This window comes from Eschscholzia californica, unplaced genomic scaffold, assembly GCF_041429995.1.
Source record: "Eschscholzia californica isolate CP2 unplaced genomic scaffold, dmEscCali1.0.p SCAF_2, whole genome shotgun sequence".
In the NCBI taxonomy this organism is placed as follows: Eukaryota; Viridiplantae; Streptophyta; class Magnoliopsida; order Ranunculales; family Papaveraceae; genus Eschscholzia; species Eschscholzia californica.
Window position 1 is genome coordinate 44,195,340 of NW_028238309.1, and position 22,912 is coordinate 44,218,251.

Genomic DNA, 22,912 nt, shown 5'->3' on the forward strand with positions numbered 1-22,912 from the left:
ATACAAATGGTTTCTTAGACTCTGTTTCTTTTAGTTGTATATCATACAAGGGTTTTTAGACTCTTTCCATGTATATCATATTAGGGTTTTTAGACTCTGTTTAGGGTTTTTAGAGGTTCATACAAATGGTTTCTTAGACTCTGTTTCTTTTAGTTGTATATCATACAAGGGTTTTTAGACTCTTTCCATGTGTATCATACTAGGGTTTTTAGACTCTGTTTAGGATTTTTAGAGGTTCATATTATGGTGTCTCATGTTGTTGTCATATAAGAGTTTGCTTCTTTTGCCAAGAGTCATATAAGACTCTGCTTCTTTTAGATTTTCATATCATTGTGTCTCATGTACTTGTTGATTTTTATGACTATATGCTATTCATGTCTTTAGGATAGCAGAGAACTTGGCAAAAGAATGTTAGTAGTAAATTATGATGGTCATTGGAAGAGTTATATTTTTCCTGAAATACATTATTGGAGTTGTCAAGACTATATGAGTGGCAAAATTGCCTTAATTCCAAATGTTGATGGTGATGAGCTTAACATGACTGACTTGGTTTAAGGGATGGTAAGTAGGGATAAAGATCTAGTTGGGCATAACATGAACTTTTTTTACTTGAAAATGGTAGTATGTGTAAAGTTGTTAAAGAGGCAGATTTGCTAACATGGTGGACTGAAGGGGGCCTTGATTCAAGAGGAAGAGCACAGTTGTTTCTTGACCACAATCCACCACTCAACTCAACTCCAGTTGGACAGGGTATAAAAACAGTGAAGAAGAGGACCCCTTGCTTATTGAATTTTAGTGCTGTTAGGAAGAAATTGTATGAAGTATCAAGTCCTACCAAGGATAAGATTGAGGTCAGTCAAGTATGTAGGGTGGAAGAACAGAGCAAGAAAGATAGTGATTTGGTTGGTAGTGAAGATGTGGCAGATAGTGGAAGAAAGGATAAGGGAAAGAAGAAAGTTTATGATGTCAACTCAGAGTTTGTTGATCTTATTGAAGAAGAGTTAGATTATATGCCCAACTTGGATGGTTTTGATCCCATGAAGCCAATGTCCATTCTAGAACCAAACTTGACAAATGAAACTAATGTGACTTCTGAACCTCAAGTCCCTCAAGACCCTCAGACTGAGGGTGTGCCAGATGAGTTGGATGATCTCCCTGTAGAAGACAGTTATCTTAGTTATAATTCATCAAGTGATGATGATTATGACCCAAGTAAGGACAGTGAACAGATTGAGCAAGAACAAGATGTAGATTTGGATGAAAATGGTTATAGACCAAAAACTGAAGAGTTTAATGAATTTGTGCAAGAGTCAGCCAACATTTACACCAACGAAGAGTCTTTGGAGCACCAAAGGCCTGAGTTTGCTAAGGATGTGCTAACAGTAGGTCTTATGTGGGATAATATACTTGAAGCAAGGAAGTTCTTGAGAAGATATGTTGTGGACCAAAGATTTGAGTTCAAATACATAAAAAATGAGGAGTACAGGTTAAGAGCCAAATGTGTTAATGCAGACAGTGGTTGTCCTTGGTTCTTCTATGCAAGGAAGAGTGTGAAGGACAAAGGCTCAATTGTTTTGAAACAACTTGACGATACCCACACTTGTGAGCATAATTCTAGATTGAAGAACAAAATGGCTGATTGTATGTTTGTAGCTGAAGTCTTAGAGGAAACAATTAGATCACAGAAACCTAGAAACTTTAATCCCACAAACATCAAGGCTGCAATGTGGAAAGAGTTTGTGGTTGAGATAAGTTATTGGACTTCTTGGAGAGCTAGGTCCATAGCAATTGAGAGGATATTTGGCAACTATGCAGATGGTTACAAAATGGCACCTGCCATGTGCATGAACTTGCTTCCTGTTAACCCTGGCTCTATGGCTACATGTGCAAGGTCTGATTTTGATCACACATTCAAAAACTTGTGCATTGCATTTAAGCCATTTTTAGATGGTTTTATGAAAGGGTGTAGGCCTGTTATTGGGTTGGATGGTTGTTTTTTGAAAGGGGAGTATGGTGGTGTATGTGTGTCTGCAACTGCCTTGGATGGGAATAATGGTTTGTATCCATTAGCCATCTACATTTGCAAGTCAGAGAGCTTTGAAACTTGGTATGACTTCTTAAGACAACTAGGTGAACATGTAAGAATGCATCCAAAACTACTCACTTTTATCTCTGATAGGTAAAAGGGGTTAATAGAGGCTGTTTCACAACTATTTCCTAACAATCCTCATAGATTTTGCTTCAGACACATGTATAAAAATTTTAAGAAAACATATGGTGGTCATGATCTTATGCATTTGGCTTGGGGTGCAACCAATGCATATAAAAGAGAAGATTACCAATTGTGGGAAGATCAGTTAAAGAAAGACAATGAAGCTACATATCTTTGGCTACATAGGTGTGAAGTTAGTTCATGGTCTAGAGATTTTTTTGACCAAGGAACTAAATGTGAGCATATTACGAACAATCTTTCAGAGAACTTCAATAGTTGGATAGGAGACTTAAGAGATTTACCATTGTCATCCATGATAGATAAATTTCACTTGATGATGATGTCTTTGCTCTATGAGAGGAGGAAAACAGCTAGATAGTGGGATCCCAATGGGATTGTTCCTAGAGCCAAGAGGGTAATAGATGGGTATAAAAAGAGCATAAGCAAGTTTAGAATCCAAGGAGCCAGTGACCATCTTTTCAATGTGTATGAGGTGAATACTGCAAATAGAAGGACTGTGAACTTGGCTAACTTGAGTTGTTCCTATTGTGTATGGGATCTTACTGGAATCCCTCGCATTCATGTTGTCCCTATCATCATGCAAACTAGGAAATCATGGGCAGAGTAGAATTTCTAAATCTTTTCATCAATTCTTGATTCATTTGTAGTTTAAGATTGCAATATGTGTAACCTTTTTGACATTTCTTAATTCATTGATAGGTATTGTAGTGATTATCACAAGGTAAGCACTTACCTAGTTGCATATGGTGGATTTATAACTCCAATGAAGCAATCCAAAGATTGGGGGGAAGTAAGAATTTGTAACTTTTTTCATCATAAGTAATCTTTCTTTATTTGTAATTTTCAGCCTAATGATTATTTCTTTGTTGTGTTAATGTCATGTGTAGTCAATGTATGAAGTTCTTCCACCCATCATAGTTAGGCCAACTGGGAGGCCAAGGAAACAAAGGAGAAGAGGTGTAGATGAAGGACCTTCCAACCAAATGCAGCCCGAGAAGTGCAGGAGATGTGGTGGTTCGGGTCACAACAGTAGGAACTGCAAGGGTGGTCAATCACAACCACAAAGAGCCCCACCAACTCTGTTTAGGGGAAGGAATGGTGCTACACCTTCCACACAGCAGTCCACCACCACAACTCAGCCATCAACATCCACAACTCAACTATTAACATCAAACCAAGGATGCAGAACCTTCTTTGGTAGGTCACCAATAATACCAATCAACCAAGTATTTAGGCCTTCTAAGTTAGTGCCAAGAAAAGCAGGGAAGAAGTGAGTAGTTTGCAGTCTTAGGACTTCATTTTGTGAGGAACATACTTATAGTTTTGCTTTTTTTTTTGTTGGAAAGTGGATTATGTTTAGAAAGTTGATGATTTTGTGAAGAACATTAGGTTTTATCAAAACTTGTTAAGTTTGACCATTTTGTGAAGAAGAGTAGGTTTGGAAACTTGATAACTTATGAAAGATGTGTTAGGTAACAGGAACTATGTGAAGTCTTGTTAGATTTATGTAACATGCACTTTTGGAGCTATAAAAGTTGGTTATGTTTTGAATGTTAGTTTTTTTGTAAAGTTGAAACCTTTTGAATGTTACTTGCTACAAATATGTCTTCTCTTTAACTTCTAACTTATTGAATATCATCTTGATACATACTTCAAAATTTCACATTGTTAAACTTGTTACAAAACTCTTCAAGAGTAGTGGTGAACCCAATTTGAGTTTGGGAAGGATTACTTTGATTCTCACCTATTTTCTTATTAATTGGGCAATCTTTCTTCCAGTGATTTGGATCTCCACAACCATAGCAACCAACTACTTGATGTTGTTTCACACGTTGAGTTTGATATTCAAGCATGGCTTCATCTAGCCACATAAAACATTCACATTTGAGGTATTGACATCTCAAATACTTTCTTCCGGGGTTTCTTGAAGTACTCGACACCATCACTTTTTGAATGTCATCGCAATTTCTCTTCGTACATGCCAAGTAAAGAGAGGAACAATTTAAAGCTACATGAGTCTTCATCTCACAAGTTTGACACACCACTTCCCGTAAACGAAAATAACTCATAACTTTTGAGATAACACCCCACTATAAATATATTAATTAGGGAAGGACCCCCAACCGAAAATAGAAAAGGACGGAGTATACCTCAGTTGATGAACTAGACTTAGCGCCTCCTCCCATCGTTTTGGCAACAATGAACTCACTTCCTTGTTTCAACCCTCCTAAAACCTCATCATCAATTGATTGAAGCTCTTGCTTTTTATAGATCTTTAGGGTTCCTACCGTTGGAGCTTAAAGGGTGTTTTGGGGATGATGTTTCAACAGCTAGTTTGAAATATCAGCTCTGAACCGTTGAACCAGATGGGAGGATTATATGAGGGGTAGTTTCATCACGAATCACGCGTGTGATTCACACGCAAACCATTTAACGTGAAAATGACGGAAAAAAAGGGAATACGGGGTTAACGCCAGAACACTTTCGATTTTGGAGGTGAAGTCCTAATATCACTAAATAAATGGGGATCCATGTCAAATTAACCCAACTTAATATCAATGCCCACTTCAATATAGTCTAACTTATTTTAACTACCCTTCCATCACAATCCCGAGCCTCTCGGGCTCGGCTACCATTAGTCCAACGTTCAAGAATGTCGTTCTCTGAGAAGTCCTGTTGTGGTAAGGGCAGCTAGAAGGTATGCACAACCCTCGATTCATTAATTCTAGCAAATTATTGCAAGAAATGCGAACTCAAGGATATCTAACATAGATTGTTGTTAGTTTTTTTTCTTCGACAATTTGTATCTTGGCGAAAAAATCTTTTAGTCTTAATTTTATTATGTTGTCAAAAAAAATAAAATAAGATAAATAAACAGACTGATGCTCTATCATCACTTGACCATGGCATGCGTGTCTAGAAAGAAGTATTTATATCTATATATATAAGCTCTCTAAAATCCCTTTGTAATGTTACCCTTTAGAGATTAGCAACATTCCAAACAAATCAATCTGAACTATTATTTCACTTTATATAAGAATACACGACATATTTTTGTGCTCCTCATCAGGAACATCAGCATCATGACAAAAAAGGATGATAAATATCAAGGAGTAAATAAAAAAAAAGGATGAGAAAAAAGGATGCTTGCCTCAAGGACAAATAATAATCAGCAAATGTGATGAAACGGCATATGCTGCCTTCTGCATGTCAACGAATGAGAAGAAGATTTCGGCCTTGAAACGGGTAAGGTGGTTTCTATTATTCTCCGAAAAGGAGAATAATCCTGGTTCCTGTGTTCGCCCCGTTCTTTTTCACAAATTGTTCTTTCCAACAGCATATCATCAAGATCTTCCAACTCTATACTCTGGAATAAGTTCTTTCGGCACCTTCGAGTAAGAACATCATCAAGGCCTCGGGTAAATAGCTTTACCTTATCTGAAATCGATCTCACAAAGCAATGTTGAATAACAAGTTCTATATATTCTTCTCTGTTGATACTATACACACCCATTGTTCTACCTCCAGGACACAACTCCACGATTTTCCTCCCAGACCCAGACTCATCTACTTCTTCACTTTCCCAGACAAATGTTAATCCCAAACCATCTGAATCTATAAACTTAATATCCATCTCCAGAATATCTTTGCAGCTTTTATAGATATATGGATCTGCATCCCGCACATCTTCCAAAGTTATTATAGATCTTCCGGCTAGTTGCAGGAAAAACAAACGATCAAATCCAATGCCTATTTGTACGTCATGCATCAATGCTAGAGCAACCACTCGACCACAGAACCGAAAATATTCAAGTTGTTGAGGATCTGTTTTTGCTGCAAATAGAGAGCCCGATTAAGAGAACAGTAATATAGGGTTATTTTGCGAAAAAGTTGTTAATAAGTCCTAGAGAATTGAGTTACACTAACGACATTAGAAGAATTCATCTCTTCTTCGAAATCCAACTTCCCGTAATTGGATTATCTACGGCTAGCCTCATTTTCATTTCTTCCATTCACCATTGAGTACAAATCAGTATGATCACACCTAGAACATCTTGATTTCATTAAGTTAGATGCCCTAGGAGTTGATAATTTCGTTTCAGGTGTTCAGTTTAACTTTATTGTGTTGGTTTAAGTTTAATTCACCTCTCACTGTCGCTAGCTTGAACTTAATTGTCATTAAGTCTGACTCTCACTTAACGAGTCAATGTTAGTCCACGACCTCTCCACAACATAAGAAGTAAAGACATTTTCGAAAAATGCATAACTTATTTACAACCCTTTCGCAAAATAATCCTAAATTATAACATGACAACATAAAGAGTTATCCAGAAGGTTGAATAAATGTCGAAGTTATGTACATACCTCTATTAGGATAGAGCCTCTGAGGGTCATGTGGGCACGATACAAAGAAAGAATTTTGTTGACTGAAAAGATGTTGGCACACAAGGAGAAACCACTCCCTGAGAATGTCATTTCCTGCAATAAGGGCTACCTCATTTTTGAACTGAGGGTTGATTCCATTCCGCAACAAAATGGGGTTTGCAAGCCCAACATGTTCAAAAGAATCAATAAATAACTTCGACCTGTCAATGATCACCTTCATCGCCTGTGGGTGATCACAACCATTCTTAACCTGATTCGAGATCACCATAGCTATCAAATGTCTTCGGGACTCATTATATATTAAACTCTTATGTTTCAGGAGCCATTGATGATCATCGCCTCTCTGTGAATTCATAATAAGTTTATTTATTGAAACTTGGTGAGAATACAAGCAAGAAGATAGGTTCTTTTCTGCAGGATGATACAAATTCGACATCTTGTCTAATTCCTTGAGAATCGAGAGATAATAAGACCACCCTTGATTGAATCCACAATCAGTACATCTTGTGTACTCAACTCCATCATCCATATAAGTCAGACCGAGATCAATGCTGTTAAGCAAGACACTAAAATCATCATAAAATTGTTTAATCTCTGTCACATAATATGTCTGACTCACATCCAAAGCCACCAAATGAAGCGAGTCAAGTGATAGATCCTTTTCTCTCATATGTTCCTCAATTTTCGTACACATAAGGAGTGTCAATATAGAGAACTCACCCATATCACTCTCGAATCGTGCTTTTAACCCAGATGGAACTCTACAGAAGCACGACTCTCTTATCAACTTCATATTCACAAGCAATTTTTTTGTGACCTCCATTACAAGAGGGTAAAAGTCACGAACAAAGTGCTTTGGGGATCTTTTCTCAAACAATCTGTAAGTGTTTCTAGGACCAATTGATTTCAGTAGGGATTCAAGAGTCTCACAACAAGAGTAGTACAATAAACGTTCTGAAGTTGTTTTGTGATCACGAAGAAGACGGCAAAATTCCAAAATTGTATTAGCAAAACGATGTTGAATGGGTATGGGAAAGGATTGAATGTTAGGATAGAGAAAGAGACGAATTGCTTCTTCTGCTATCTCTTTATTATTTTTGATGGGGGATCGGTAGAGAAAGATAAGTTTGTAATGCATTCCGTAGAACCTAAATAACAGCATATGTTCTAATTTCTTACGATTTCGAGGTTGGAGCTTTAAGTACTTACTAATACCCGATAAAACATATTTTCCTCTAGATTCATCATCATCGTTACCACCGTCACGGAGGCATGAAATAGAAGCATCCAAATTTCTCAGGACTCGTCCTGCTTGTTTATGGGACTTTCGATCTAAAAGGTATTTCGTAACACCACCCATAATATGATTAAGGTCTTCACAATCACGTATGTAAGCAATCAACTCTGATTCGGTTTTTAAAAATTCGTAGTCCTCCATCTTCCTCTGTAATAGCAAATAAAGAAAAAGATCAAACTTTTAACACAAACAGTTTTAGAGAATTATTTCTTCTACCCAAGTCTTGTTCTAAGAAAAAAGATCAAACTTCTAACCCAAACAGTTTTAGAGAATTATTTCTTCTACCCAAGTCTTGTGCTAATAAAAAGATCAAACTTTTAACCCAAACAGTTTCAGAGAATTATTTCTTCTACCCAAGTCTTGTTCTAAGAAAAAGATCAAACTTTTAACACAAACAGTTATTGAAAATTAATTGTTCTATCGGAGTCTGGTTCTATAAGAAAAAGATGAAATTTTTATTGAATTTAGAAACAGAGTTGCTGGGTACTAAAAGAAGAAGGTAAAGAGTAAGTCGTTTGTTATTCTTACCTCCTGAGGTTATTAGCCCTAAGATTAATTGGAACGACAAGCCCTCTCTCTCTCTCCCTAGAATGGAGATTGGATTGTTTATTTTATGCAAAGGGGAAAGGCGGCAATTCTCCAGATGCAAAGGGGGAATTCCCTAACTTACTATTAGCGCGTTCTCTTTATTAGCAGCCTCAAAGAAATAGCTAAAAGCACCCCTCATAAAAGGGTGAAGAAGCACTTCTATTGCAAAGAAAATAAGAAGCAAATAAGGAAATTCATAAAGGGTTTCAGTACTGAACCTTCTTCAGGTAGATTTCTACTTCTCTTACCTTTTTAGGTGTGATTTATTTCTTGGGGTTTTTGTTTCTGAACTTGCATAAATCTCAGATTTGTTAGAAATTCATAATGGGTGTTGGATGTTTATCTTATTAGTGAGCTCAATTGAATTAATTCAATACTAATTGGTAACATTATTAGTAAATAGTTCATAAGTAAATGTTTACTTTGATAAATGGATGAATGCTATTTAATTTCAAAAGGAATTATATATATGGTCACAGTATTAGTTTTATGTCACCAAGGATATATGCACCTACGAATTGCTAATGATTGAGAATGTTATTGATTGCCATGATGTTGCAGTTCAATGGAATTTGATTTATGTTAGGTGACAATTTCCATCAAGCCCATTAAATTTAAAAATGTTCGACTTGCTCATTTGACCGTACTTGTTAATTTTGATGTCATTTGCTAAGTGTGGAAATTGGAGAATGTGAGTAAAAACATAGGCAAGGTGGTAACATGCCTGTCGCTACACTGCACAAAGTAGAGTCCTAATCTTGTTGTTTAATGAAAAGAAATTTAAACATAATTCATGTCCAAAAATAAATTTCTAGAATGGAGTGCTTTGTTTAATAAATATGTCCGTGTGCCTAGTGGGTGTACTCTTAGATAATCATGGGGTCGTAATTGTATCCTATAGAGTTAAGTTTTATTCGAGTGGAATTATATCAAATAGGTACTTACGAAAAATCACGAGTTATGGGTAGTCACAATCCATTTGGATAGGCATCTTGTGGATTGGTAGAGGCACGACTAACTCTATAAATATACAATTTGATTTCTCTTTGATAGAAGTTTTTTGGAGAATGTGTTACAATGAGTCAAAACATAGGCAATGGTGATAACATGCATGTCGCTACACTGCAGAAAGTAGAGTCCTGATCTTGTTGTTTAATGAAAAGAAATTTAAACAAAATTCATGTCCAGAAATGAATTTCTAGAGTGGAGTGCTTTGTTTAATAAATATGTCGGTGTGCCTGGTGGTTGGCTTGACCTCCTATTGTACTCTTAGATAATCGAGGGGTCGTAGTTGTATTCTATAGAGGTTAAGTTGACGGAAGATATGGTACTTATAGAATGGAAAGGAAAATGGAGTTAACACATTGCTATAAATGCATAGTGTAGCATGTGTACCATGCACGAGGAAAGTAGAAAAAGTTCTTGAAACCTGAAAAGCTCCGCTTCTCACTTGTTTGAAATTATTTTCTTTGCTCTCTGTGAGTACATAAAGTTTTGTAACGTGTTTGTTATCTTGTCGGTTATGAGATTGAACTTGCTTGCTGGGACTTAGGCTTGTGAAAATGTACTGTTCCGTGGTTATAAATTAGCTATTCTTTTTCAAGATGTGGTGCAGCAGGAAGGCAATCCACCTAATTCATATCGATGTCCTTGTGACAGGCGATGTTGTGAATTCGAGTTGGAAGGTTCCTAATCTTGGATTTTAAGGCGTTAAGCTTGAGATTCGAGATTCTGGGGTTACAAAGACACAGGTCGAGGTTAATGTTTTTGAAAGAGTAAACTGAAGAGTGAAGGCAAAGTTGGAAATGACCCAATATATCCAATTCTTTTCCCAACCACTGCCTTCATATCATCACTTAACTTTATTATCTGTCACCAAAGCCATTACTGCTTCTCTCCTCTGCCAAAGCGAAAACTCAATCTTTTGCTGCAGCAACAATAGAAATATTACTCTTACCCTAACTTGACTCAGAAACGTTCATGAAGAAAACGAACCTCAAGTACCTTATAATAATTCCCAATCTTATTAGTCTTCTCTTATCCAAGAATGCATCTCATCGAATTCTTCCGGCCGCGCTAAATCCATCCATGCTAGAATTTTGGAATATGGGTTTCAGCCTGACACCTTTCTTCAGACTAAAATCCTCATGCTTTATGCCAGGAATGGTGAATTATCGGATCTGTATATTGCAAGAGATTTATTCATTGAAGTGCGATTAAGAAACTCGACTTCTTGAAACACAATGATTCTTGATTATTCACGTATTGATGATCATAAGGAAGTTTTAAGATTGTTTTACAGAATGCAAGAGACAGGAATTATGCCTGATAAGTTCACGTTCCCTAGTGTAGTTAGGCCTATGTGGGACTAGAAGATTGTGAAGATAAATTTTGAGATTGATTCTTAAACAAATCCATGATTTGATTATTAAGTTCGGAGTAGATCATAATTTGGTCTTGGGTGGGTCACTTGTTGATGGGTATATTAGCTTTGGATCATTAAATGATGCATTTGGTGTATTTGATGAGATTGTGGAGAAAAATGTTGTTAGTCGGAATGCAGTAATTCGTGGATTTGTAAGGGTGAAGAGAAGGGAAAAGGCATGGGAAATCTTCTATAGAATTGTAACTCTTCATGGGGGTCCTGATGATTTCAGCTTCGCAAGTCGCAACGGCAGTTAGGGTATGTCATATGTGGTTCTTTGTTAAAACATACTCTTCTCAAGGAATCTTAAAGTCTTAATTCGATTATGTTGTGGAAAAAAAGAAAAACAGACTGACGCTCTATCATCACTTGAGCAAGGCATGCGTGTCCGGAAAGAAGTAATCTATTTATAAGCTCACGAAACCTCTCTGTAATGTTACCCTTCAGAGATTAGTAATTCACATTACGACTGTGAGATAACTTCGGGATTATGAAGAGATTGGAGATGGTTAATTATCAAGGTCACATGTTTGGTTATGTTGCTGACCAAGCCTGTCATCTCAACTAAGTACCTTTATTAAAAATACCATCTTTGACCTCAACCCATCTACTGAATTCATAATCACAAGAGTTGTGGTGAGAGGGAGCTCATTGGTGGTGGAGCTTTCTCCAGCAAGGACACGGTGATGTTGGCTGGACCCATGGCAAAAAAAATCTTTATACACATTCTGGACGGGGAAGCTCATGGTTGTTGTGCTTTCTCTGGCAAGGGCAAGACCAAGGTGGGCGACATGGTGACATTGTTAGGTAGGCTCCAAGAACACTATGGCATTTGGACTTGCATACAAGACTCTGCTTGGGCTCATGCATGTACCAGAAAACTATCCATATGCACGAAGAGATGTCGAGAGTATTATAAAACTCATCACGTTAAACACATTGTTATTTGTTTCTTAAAGCTGAGTCTAACAAACAGGTTCAGATAACACATCTTAAACCTGTAGAGGGGAAGATAAGATTTATATGGTAATGATAGGAAATCCGAGCATAATGGTGAAAGAACAGAATCTCTTTGCCTATGAAGAGAGATAAATTCTTAATGACTTCAGTTTAACTTGATTCCGTTAGATTAAGTTTAATCAACCTCTAACTGCCATTAGCTTAAACTTAATTGTCATTAAGTATGACTCCCACTTAACGAGTCAATGTTAGTCCATGACCCCTCCACAAAATAATAAAAAGTCACGCCAGTTTCGCAAAATCCAGAACTTATTTACAACCCTTTCACAAAATAATTATCCGAAAGGTTGAATAAATGTCGAATTTACGAACATACCTCTATTAGGATAGAGCTTCTGAGGGTCATGTGGGCATCATACGAACAAAGAATTTTGTAGAGTGAATAGATGTAACTGTCGTTAGCTTAAACTTAGTTGTCATTAAGTATGACTCCCACTTAAGGAGTCAATGTTAGTCCATGACCCCTCCACAAAATAATAACAAGTCACGCCAGTTTCGAAAAATCTAGAACTTATTTACAACCCTTTCACAAAGTAATTATCCGAAAGGTTGAATGAATGTCGAAGTTTTGAACTTCACAAGTCACGCCAGTTTCGAAAAATCTAGAACTTATTTACAACCCTTCATTGTCTGTGGGTGATCACAACCATTCTTAACCTGATCTGTGAACATCATAGTTATCAAACGTCATCGAGATTCATTATATATTACACTCTTATGTTTAAGGAGCCGTTGATGTTCATCGTCTCTCTTTGAATTCATAATAAGTTTATTTATTAAAACTTGGTGAGAATACAAACAGGAAGAGAGGTTAACTTCTGCAGGATGATACAACTTCAAGATCTTATCTAATTCCTTGAGAATCTAGAGATGATAAGACCAAGATCAATGTTGTTGAGCAAGTCACTAAAATCAGCATATAATGGTTTAATCTGTTCCTAAGACTCACTCCCATCCAAAGCCACCAAACAAAGCGAGTCAAGTGATATTCCATTCTCTCACATATGTTTTTCAATTTTGGTACAAATAAGGCGTGTCAATAGAGAGAACTCAGTCAATCTGTTCCTAAGATCTCTGTTTCTTTTATCTTACAATTATCTTATTACTACTATTATTAGTAGTATTGTTACTAGTATCAGTCAATCTATTTTTTTTTTATCATATCGTTAACTATAATTTTGTTTTTCCTCAAGGAGTTAGCCTCTCTGCTTTTCTCCATTTTTTCCTGTCGTCCATAGCTGACAGGCCTCTCGGGTCTGTCCAGCCATTGAACACCGACTAACAGACCTTTAAGGTCTGTTCTCGGTCCCCGACTATCACGTCTGTCCTCTTTTCCAGCGGTTTGTCATCTTTCACGCCAACGAAACAGAACCCTAAGGTCTGTCTGTTTCATCCACTTTTTTGGTCTGTCCACCTCCGGCCTAGAGCAGAGACAGACCTCTACGGTTAGTCTCTTCATCGATCACCACTAGGGACAGACCACTAGGGTCTGTCCACTCCGTCCAGCAAGACAGACCCCTGGGTCAGTTCATTTTCCCGGACGATGGAACCGACCCTAGGGTCTGCCGTCCTACCCTACTCTGCCGCTCACTGGAAATCTTTCAAGTTTTTTCCCGGGGGGGCACATTTAGCCTCCTAACCCTAAACTCGAGTTTTTTTTTCCTTCTTGGACCATTATCTTAAAATATATCTTGTTCTATAGGTGCGCTGCTACCGGAACATGGCCTAACGGCTCTTAGCGGGCGGGTCTATTAGCAGAGGGCTCATTCCAAACTTTCTCTATAAGCACCCAGTTGAAGAACTAGGCGCCCAGTAACCTAAATGAAGGGTAACGGCGTTAGACAGGGCGTTACCCTTTTCAACAAAACCGCGCCCAACCAGTTCATCTTCTTCCCAGAGCCTAGCATCTTCTTCCTTCATCCACTTCTCTTCTTTTTCTTCTTAGGAATCTCGAGAAAGACCCTTCATGTTCTTCGTCTTTAATGAGTTAAATCACACAAGACCTTGTTATTTGAAGAAAAAGGAACAAAAGGGCATGAAAACCAACACATTTTGAAGAAGAAAGGATGGTTAAAAAATCCTAAAATCTGAAACATTCGGACAAGACCAGTCCGACTGCTTCTGACATGAAACGGATTATCCAGTCCAAGGCATACAGAAAAAGTAGTGGTTCCTCGCGTTAATTTACAACTGGTCCCACATTTCTATTTTTTTCTTCTAAAAAACCCTAAATTTTGAGGTTTAATAAATACTATTAAAACCTTATAAACTGATAATAAAAACAAGAATAAATACAAAAAGAACCCAAGAACAAGAATGACAACCCCACCATTATATCCGGATGCCGAGGAGAGAGTGTTGGCCAAATGTAATTGACCCGAGCCAAGCCAAAATCCGCCCGCTAAGAGCCATTTCCCTAGTACCAATAGCAGCTCCCTAAAACTAATATAGGCTTACTGCTACAAAACGTTCTCACAAAGAGTTGGTCTAAGTAAACTCGAAGCAATAAACAAAACAAGAATACAGATTAATCTAAGAAATATCAATAGTCAAATAATGAAACGAAAAAACAAGTGAAAGATAAACATGAAACAAACAGGACAAAATGATTCTTTTGATGAATTTTTATAGCCTAATCGGCGAACAAGAAAGACACCATGCAATCAAAGAGAGGTCGAGAAAGAGCAAAAAGAAATGCGAGCAAAAGAAAAAGCTAAAATGTTAATATGCTAGTATAAATGAAGGATAACACCTGTTTTAGAAAGAAGAGAATGTTAGAATGCTTTAAAACACTTGCCTGAACTTTATCCATTACCAAATACTCATACCTGCTGGACAAGGCATTCTTTTCCTGGTTACGTTGGTCTGCATTGCATCCACATATTGGTTTACATCTTAATGAAGAACATCGTTAGAAGTGACTCGAATATGATTTGGTATCGAACCCAGTACAACCTACCGAAGCTTGGACCCATTAGCAGAGCTGATTACTGGGACAAAGCTGGTATGCGAAGCAGTGCTCTGAGGCAAAGCTGGACTCCGAGACAGAGCTGGAATGCGAAGCTAGACTTATGTGGGTTATTAGTATTAGCATATCCGTGTATAATGTCGGTTGTAAAGATAGAGCCGGTGAGGCGGTGGGATTAGGGTTTAGTGGCTATATAAACTAAACCCTAAGGAGATATTAGTAGCACAATCTCACGAATCTCTTGTGTAAACTTGTTTGCTTATCATAGTGGAAATCATCGCGCTGTTGTCGCCGTGGAGTAGGTCTCACCAACCGAACCACATAAATCTCTGTATTCCGTTCTTGATTGTTCTTTACTATTCCTATTGCTTATCTTGGATTACTCGTATTGATCACATCAAGCCCCGATCGACATAACAAACTGGTATTAGAGCTGAGGTTTTGAGGTTTCTGTAATGGCGAAATACGAGATAGAGAAGTTTGATGGAAGTAACGATTTTAATCTTTGGAAGATTAAGATGCGAGCAGTATTAGTTCAAAAAGGTCTGATGAAGAAGTTGAATGGGAAGGCTGCACTCGCTGAATCACTTTCAGAAGCAGAGAAGGAATATCTCATGGAGAGAGCTCATGGTCAGATTCTACTCTATTTGAGCAATGAGGTCTTGCGAGAAGTAGCGACGGAAACTACAGCCGATGGGCTATGGAGTAAGCTGGAGACAAGGTATATGACGAAATCTCTAACTAATCTTTTGTACTCCCTCCGTCTCAAATTAAGAGACCCAGACCTAAAATCCTTCAAAATTTTCACGTATTTTTTCTTCCACTTATACCCTCATTTAATGTTCAAATTTGTGTGATTCTTTTTTTAGAATAAATCTAAAATGAATTTCTTTACCGAAAATAGGTGGAGGAAAATTAGATTTCAATTTAATGGTCAAATTATTTTAGGTAACAATATAAATTGTTCCTAATATTAGATGGTATTTTTCTTTTAAATTGGATGGTATTTTTTCTTCCAAGTTAGATTGTTACCAATAATCAAGCAAATATAAATAGACTTCAATAGAATTCCTACATTGACACAAATATTTTCACAAAAAAATTGTTGAAACTTGAAATTTTTTTGGAGGTAAATTTAGATCCAACTTAAATTTAAATTTTTTGGAGGTAAAATTTGGTTGAAACTTAAATTTTGTTTTTGAAAGTAAAATTAAATTTAATCAATCAAAAAGTATGCCGCCAAAACTTGATTTAGACAAAGAATACAAAAATTTGAGCTCTATATATGTCATGACTTTCATCTTCATACACAGTGTACCCTTTAGCTAGAGTAATTTTTTGTTTACCAAACTAGAAATTCAAGTCCATACTTTCTAAATCTCTTAGTTCTCGATGTCTGATCTCCACTTGAATCCCTCTAACTTTGGTTCTAAGAAAAAAGTTTTAAATCAAGAACGTCAAAATATTCTAGATTACCTCTGGATAAGAAGTGATAATGGCAAACTACGGAAAGGTACAATTAGTGAAACGGCAACTTTATTTTCGCGCGATAGAAAAACCATACATCGAATTTGGAATCGTGCTCAAGAATGCATCGCTAAAGGAGAAATTGTTGACGTATCTCACCGATTTTCCAGGCGTGTTGGTCGAAAAAGAATTCAAATAGATCCCGCTAAAATTAAAGAGCTTCGTCCACAAAGGCGAACAAATATTCGTTCCATGTCAAATGATTTGCATGTTTCGAAAGATACACTTCATAGACGAATAAAAGAAGGTATGCTTGTACCACACTCAAATGCTATAAAACCGTCTTTGACAAATGAAAACAAGAAAACAAGACTTCGGTTTTGTTTGTCGATGCTTAATCCAAATAGTCTTACTACCAATCCAGTTTTTCGCAATATGTACAACTATATCCATATTGATGAGAAATGGTTTTACATGACCAAAGAAACTCAAAAATACTACCTCCTCCCCGGAGAAGAAGAACCTCATCGTACTTGTCAAAGTAAACGGTTTATTAGTAAGGTTATGTTTATTGCATCTGTCGGTAGACCAAAAACTGATTTCGAAGGTAATGAACTATTTTCAGGAAAAATTGGAATTTTTCCATTGGTATGTAAAGTGCCGGCAAAGAAAAACAGTAAAAATCGTGTTGCCGGTACTTTAGAGACAAAACCAATAACATCTGTAAATAAAGATGTTATTCGATCTTTCTTGATCGAAAAAATTTTGCCGACAATAAAAGAAAAATGGCCGCTTGATAGTCTCTCAGATACCATTTATATTCAGCAAGATAATGCAAAACCTCACATTAGCCCAAATGATGTTGAGTTTCGCCAAGCCGTCTCAAACATTGGACTTGATATTCAATTGGGTTGCCAACCACCAAATAGTCCGGATTTGAACGTCTTAGATCTTGGATTTTTTCGAGCTATTCAGTCATTACAACATCAAGAAGGACCTAAGAACATTGATGAGTTGATTTATGCAGTGGAGAAGTCACAACAACTTATCATCAAAGATCCTCAATCGTAATTTTTTAACTATGCAACAATGTATGATCGAGATAATGAAAGTGCACGGGGGCAATAACTATAAGATCCCACACATGAGTAAAGGACAATTAGAAAACAACGGAAATCTTCCTTCTCAACTTGAATGTGATCGTGTTTTACTAGATAATGTCTTAGAATTTCTGCAGAATCAAGTTTGAAACAATGGTCTGACAAAGTTCTTACTTCCACGTATTTGTTAGTCAATTTTAAACAATTGATGTCATTGTCTCTTAATTTGATTTGTTTGTTTCTTTTTAATTGGTGTATGTATTAATCGAATAAAATTAAAGAACAAAATATTCGTAGTAAAAAAAAAATTAAGTAAGTATTCTTAGTTAAGTAATTTTGATTTAGTTACCTTTTTGGTTGTTGACCAATATATATTTGAGCACAAACGTGTATTATAGAGATAAAGGGTACAGTTGGAAATTTAATGAATTTTATATGATAAAAAGAGAAATGAGTCTCTTATTTTGAGACAAACCAAAAGGGAAACTGGGTCTCTTAATTTGAGACGGAGGGAGTATTTAAAGAAGAAATTATTTAGTTTACAGATGTTAGAAGGGGAATCGTTGAAAGACCATATGGATGAACTCAACCGAGTATTCTTAGATTTGGCAAATATAGATGTCAAATTCGAAGAAGAAGATAAGGCGGTACTATTGCTTGCATCCCTGCCACCATCATATGAGAGCTTTGTTGATTCTTTTATGTCTAGAAAAACAACTACAACCTTTGAGGATGTTAAAGCAGCATTGAACTCGAAGGAGTTGAGACGAAGGTCAATGGAAGAAAGTAGCTCAGGTGATGGTTTGGTGGTAAGGGGAAGGTCGCAGCATGTGGTTGATGGGAAGGGTCGTTCTCGGTCTAAATAGAAACCTAAGAAGTACAGATGCTTTCACTGTAAGAAGGAGGGGCACCTCAAAAGGAATTGTCCTGAGCTTAGGAAGAAGTCAGCAAAGGCAACAGTCATCCAAGAAGATGATGGTAGTGTCTTGGCAATCATTGAAGAATGTGATGAAGATATGGTTCTGGCGATCAATGCCTGCTTCGCAGAAGATAGGTGGATTTTGGGTACTGGTTGTACATTCCATGTATGTCCTCATAAGGAATGGTTTTCCACTTACACAGTCATTAATGGCGGTAAGGTGTTAATGGGAAACGACGCTCCTTGTAAGGTGGTTAGAATTGGTACTGTTCAGACCAAGATGCACGATGGTGTTGTGAGGACTATAACATAAATCAGACATGTTCCTGATTTGAAGAGGAATCTAATCTCTTTGGGAACTCTGGATGATAATGGTTGCAAATATGTTGGTGAAGGTGGTGTTCTTCGAGTTTATAAGGGGAGTCTTACAGTTATGAAGGGGTTGAAAAAGAATGGTCTATATGTGCTACAGGGTAACACAGTTATCGGATCTGTAGCGGTGTCATCATCAGATAAGAAAGTTGAGACTACCAAGCTATGGCGTATGCGGTTAGGGCATATGAGTGAAAGGGGGATGGATGTACAGAGCAAACAGGGTTTACTCTGTGGGCAGAAGGTTGGAAAACTGAAATTCTGTGAACATTGTGTCTTCGGGAAGCAATGTCGGGTAAAGTTCAATATAACGGTTCATAATACCAAAGGAACTTTGGATTACATCCATTCAGATCTTTGGGGTCCCTCTCGGGTCAGCTCACATAGTGGGGGTAGTTACATATTAACCTTGATAGATGATTTTTCCAAGAAAGTATGGGTCTACATACTGAAACGCAAAGATGAGGCATTTGTCAAGTTCAAGCAGTGGAAGACCTTGATCTAGAAGCAGACTGGAAAATCGATCAAACGCTTGAGGACTGACAATGGCATGGAGTTTTGCACAAACGAGTTTAATAGGTTCTGTGTATACGAAGGGATAGTGAGACACCATACGATCAGAAAGACCCCACAGCAGAATGAGGGGGCGGAACGTATGAACAGAACTCTATTGGAACGAGCTCGTTGTATGCTTTCGAATGCAGGGCTGCCGGAGGTGTTCTGGGCTGAAGCAGTGAACACGGCAGCGTATCTGGTAAATATTTCACCCTGTACATCTATTGAGTGTAAAACTCCTAATGAGGTGTGGTCTGGTTATCCTGCTAAGTATGAGAACTTAAGGATCTTTGGTTGTTCAGCTTATGCACATGTTAAAGAAGGTAAACTTGATCCGGGGGCTAAGAAATGTGTATTTCTTGGGTACGAGCCTGGAGTTAAGGGTTATCGGTTGTGGAATCCGGATGAAAAATCGAAGAAGTTTCTCATAAGTAGAGATGTTACTTTTGATGAGTTAGGCATGGTAACTCAGAAGGTAACGCCTGTAGATGCTCATGAGGGTGTTGGTAAACAGGTGGAGTAGGAAGATCATAGGGAACAGGTGGAGCTTGAGATAGACACTCCGGTAGAGGTTCGACAGGCATGTTACCACCTTGCCTATGTTTTTACTCACATTCTCCAATTTCCACACTTAGCAAATGACATCAAAATTAATAAGTACGGTCAAATCTAAGTATTGAGCTCAATTGAAAGTGTAGACACGCATGTTACCACTCATTGTAACAGCTTCTGTCCACTTATGACTGCAAACCCACACAATTTTTAACAGAAAACGATTCAATCCAGGGGTGGGAATTGGGCGGGTATGGGTGTGTCCAGACACTCGAAGAATAGGGTCGGACACCAAATTTCAATGGCTATTAGGGTAAGCGGGTTAATCGAGCGTACAATTTTGAAATTCGTCTTGCCCATTAAGAAGTTCGGATAATTCGGGTATGGGGCAGACGGGTAGCGGGTAAGTTCATGACTTGAAAAAATTCACTTCTTCCTCTCTTTCTATAAAGTCTCCGAAAACCTTTCCTAATTCTAAAGAGACAATGTGGGATTAAAACTAGACATTATTTGTGTTGTTCCTTCTAGAAATTTAATCTCACATTGAAATCTAATGAGAATTCTCATGAGATATAATATGAACTTATCCCACTCCTTGCTCTCTCCCTAAGCCAAACACTACTTCAGTAACCTACTAGGAATTCTCTTGGGTCACTGCAAAATAATGCACTGGGTTCGTGTGATTGTCCTTAAACATATTGTTTATCATTTTAATTAGGCCAAGCAACATGGACTGTTGGGCTTCATCAACCCAAAAAGTTGATTGGTTATCATTGGGTGACTTTAAGTGGGTACGGACATGGACGAGTGCGCGAATAGAGGTTTTAACCATGCCCGTCTACCAAAACTTGACGGGTTTGGCGGGTTGCGTCCGAGACCGGCGCGAGCATCCATGGTCCTCGTTGGGCTCGGGTGCCCGTGGACGGGTGTGGGCTCGTGGGCAAAATTCCCACCCCTAGACTACAATCACTCTAACACTAGGGTGGAAGTGCTTCTTTTATGAGGGGTGCTTTTAGCTATTACTTTCAAGTTGCCTTTTTTTGTGTTGAACTATTACTTTCAGGTTGCTAATAAAGAGAACGAGCTAATAGTAAAAAAATCTTTTTTTTCTTTTTTTGTGAAAGACGCTAATAGTAAGTTAGGGAGGCGATTTTAGAACTTCATCCGAGGGAATTCCTAAATCCTTCACAAATCGAATCTCCATTCTAGAGAGAGAGAGAAAGAGAAAGAGAAAGAGAGGGCTTCTCGTTCCAATTAATCTTAGGGCTAACTAATAATCTCAGGAGGTAAGAATAACAAACGACTTACTCTTTACCTTCTTCTTTTAGTACTGAGCAACTCTGTTTCTAAATTCAATAAAAAATTTGATCTTTTTCTTATAGAACCAGACTCCGATAGAACAATTAATTTTCAATAACTGTTTGTGTTAAAAGTTTGATTTTTTTCTTAGAACAAGACTTTTTTTTTTTGAATTGGTAAGCGTGTGCCTCGAACCCTTGACCTTTAAGTTGGAAGACTTACCTCTTACCACTTGAGCCAAGGGTTGTTGGCAAAAAGTGTCTGTTGGGTGGATTGAACATGAACTTTGTTATGGTTTTGTATACTAAAGATGTATATTAACCATGCCCCCAGATGATTCTAAATTATAATTTGGTTTTTAAAAATTCGAATGAACTTACCCGCTACCCGTATGTGGGCCCGCCCCTGGTTGCAACATAGCATTTCTCTTTATTTTTTTCAACCTTGGACGACTCAGATTTAGTTTGTAAACCTTATCTTTTTTTAAACCAGATTTAGTTGTGAATGAAATAGGAAGGAGAAAAATAAGTATTGTTAGACGATCTAGAGTTATAATTAGGAACTGTTTAGGAGAGTATAAGCCATTAAGGGATGAGAAGGTTGGAGCCCCTTTTATGCCAAAAAAAAAAAAAGTTGGAGCCCTGATTGAAGAGGAGATGAATATACCATTAGTGTGAGGTTGGAGATCAAAGACAAGCACTGCCGAGAGGGAGGGAGAGAAACGTCAGTTGTGGGTAAACTTCTCCCACAGTAAAATTTCATTTTCACACCCAAATAACACCCAAATAACAATAAGAGGAACTAAAACCTATTTACAAATGCTACAAATTAGAGATTGAAATAAAAAACTGAAACCAAGAACAACTTAAGATTAAAGAAAAGTAATTTGTTCATAATATATCCTTCTACAGCCATTAAAGAGAAACTACTCTAACATTTTAAGAGAGAGAGAGAGAGAGAGAGTAAGATTAAACTACTTAAGACTAAAGAGAAGTAATTTGTTCATAATATATCCTTCTACAGCCATTAAAGAGAAACTATTCTAACATTTTAAGAGAGAGAGAGAGAGAGAGTAAGATTAAACTACTTAAGACTAAAGAGAGTAATTTGTTCATAATATATCCTTCTACAGCCATTAAAGAGAAACTACTCTAACATTTTAAGAGAGAGAGAGAGAGTAAGATTAAACTACTTAAGACTAAAGAGAAGTAATTTGTTCATAATATATCCTTCTACAGCCATTAAAGAGAAACTACTCTAACATTTTAAGAGAGAGAGAGAGAGAGTAAGATTAAACTACTTAAGACTAAAGAGAAGTAATTTGTTCATAATATATCCTTCTACAGGCATTAAAGAGAAACTACTCTAACATTTTAAGAGAGAGAGAGAGTAAGATTAAACTACTTAAGACTAAAGAGAAGTAATTTGTTCATAATATATCCTTCTACAGCCATTAAAGATATACTACTCTAACATATAGAGAGAGAGAGAGAGAGAGAGAGTCAGATTAAACTACTTAAGACTAAAGAGAAGTAATTTGTTCATAATATATCCTTCTACAGCTATTAAAGATAAACTACTCTAACATAGAGAGAGAGAGAGAGAGTCAGATTAAACTACTTAAGACTAAAGAGAAGTAATTTGTTCATAATATATCCTTCTACAGCCATTAAAGAGAAACTACTCTAACATTTTAAGAGAAAGAGAGAGTAAGATTAAACTACTTAAGAC

The 22,912-nt window shown here is 37.1% G+C and overlaps 1 protein-coding gene, 2 long non-coding RNA genes and 1 pseudogene across 3 annotated transcripts; 3 read left to right on the plus strand and 1 right to left on the minus strand.

The window, feature by feature from the left end:
• The first annotated feature begins 3,866 nt into the window (after positions 1 to 3,866).
• LOC147558202 (uncharacterized) lies at positions 3,867 to 6,374 on the plus strand. Its single transcript, XR_015234306.1, has 2 exons — positions 3,867 to 4,931; positions 5,304 to 6,374. It is a non-coding gene; the product is annotated as an uncharacterized LOC147558202 (long non-coding RNA).
• Positions 5,229 to 8,639, minus strand: LOC147558203 (E3 ubiquitin-protein ligase UPL5-like). Its single transcript, XM_086659759.1, has 3 exons — positions 8,445 to 8,639; positions 6,599 to 8,063; positions 5,229 to 6,067 (listed from the first exon to the last, which is right to left on the minus strand). Exons 2-3 carry the CDS (start codon positions 8,055 to 8,057, stop codon positions 5,403 to 5,405), a joined length of 2,124 nt encoding a protein of 707 aa, XP_086515885.1. The 5' UTR covers positions 8,058 to 8,063; positions 8,445 to 8,639; the 3' UTR covers positions 5,229 to 5,402.
• A 21-nt stretch (positions 8,640 to 8,660) lies between these two features.
• LOC147558204 (uncharacterized) lies at positions 8,661 to 12,026 on the plus strand. Its single transcript, XR_015234305.1, has 2 exons — positions 8,661 to 9,195; positions 9,571 to 12,026. It is a non-coding gene; the product is annotated as an uncharacterized LOC147558204 (long non-coding RNA).
• A 4,283-nt stretch (positions 12,027 to 16,309) lies between these two features.
• Positions 16,310 to 17,633, plus strand: LOC147558205 (uncharacterized; annotated as a pseudogene).
• Positions 17,634 to 22,912: the final 5,279 nt, after the last annotated feature.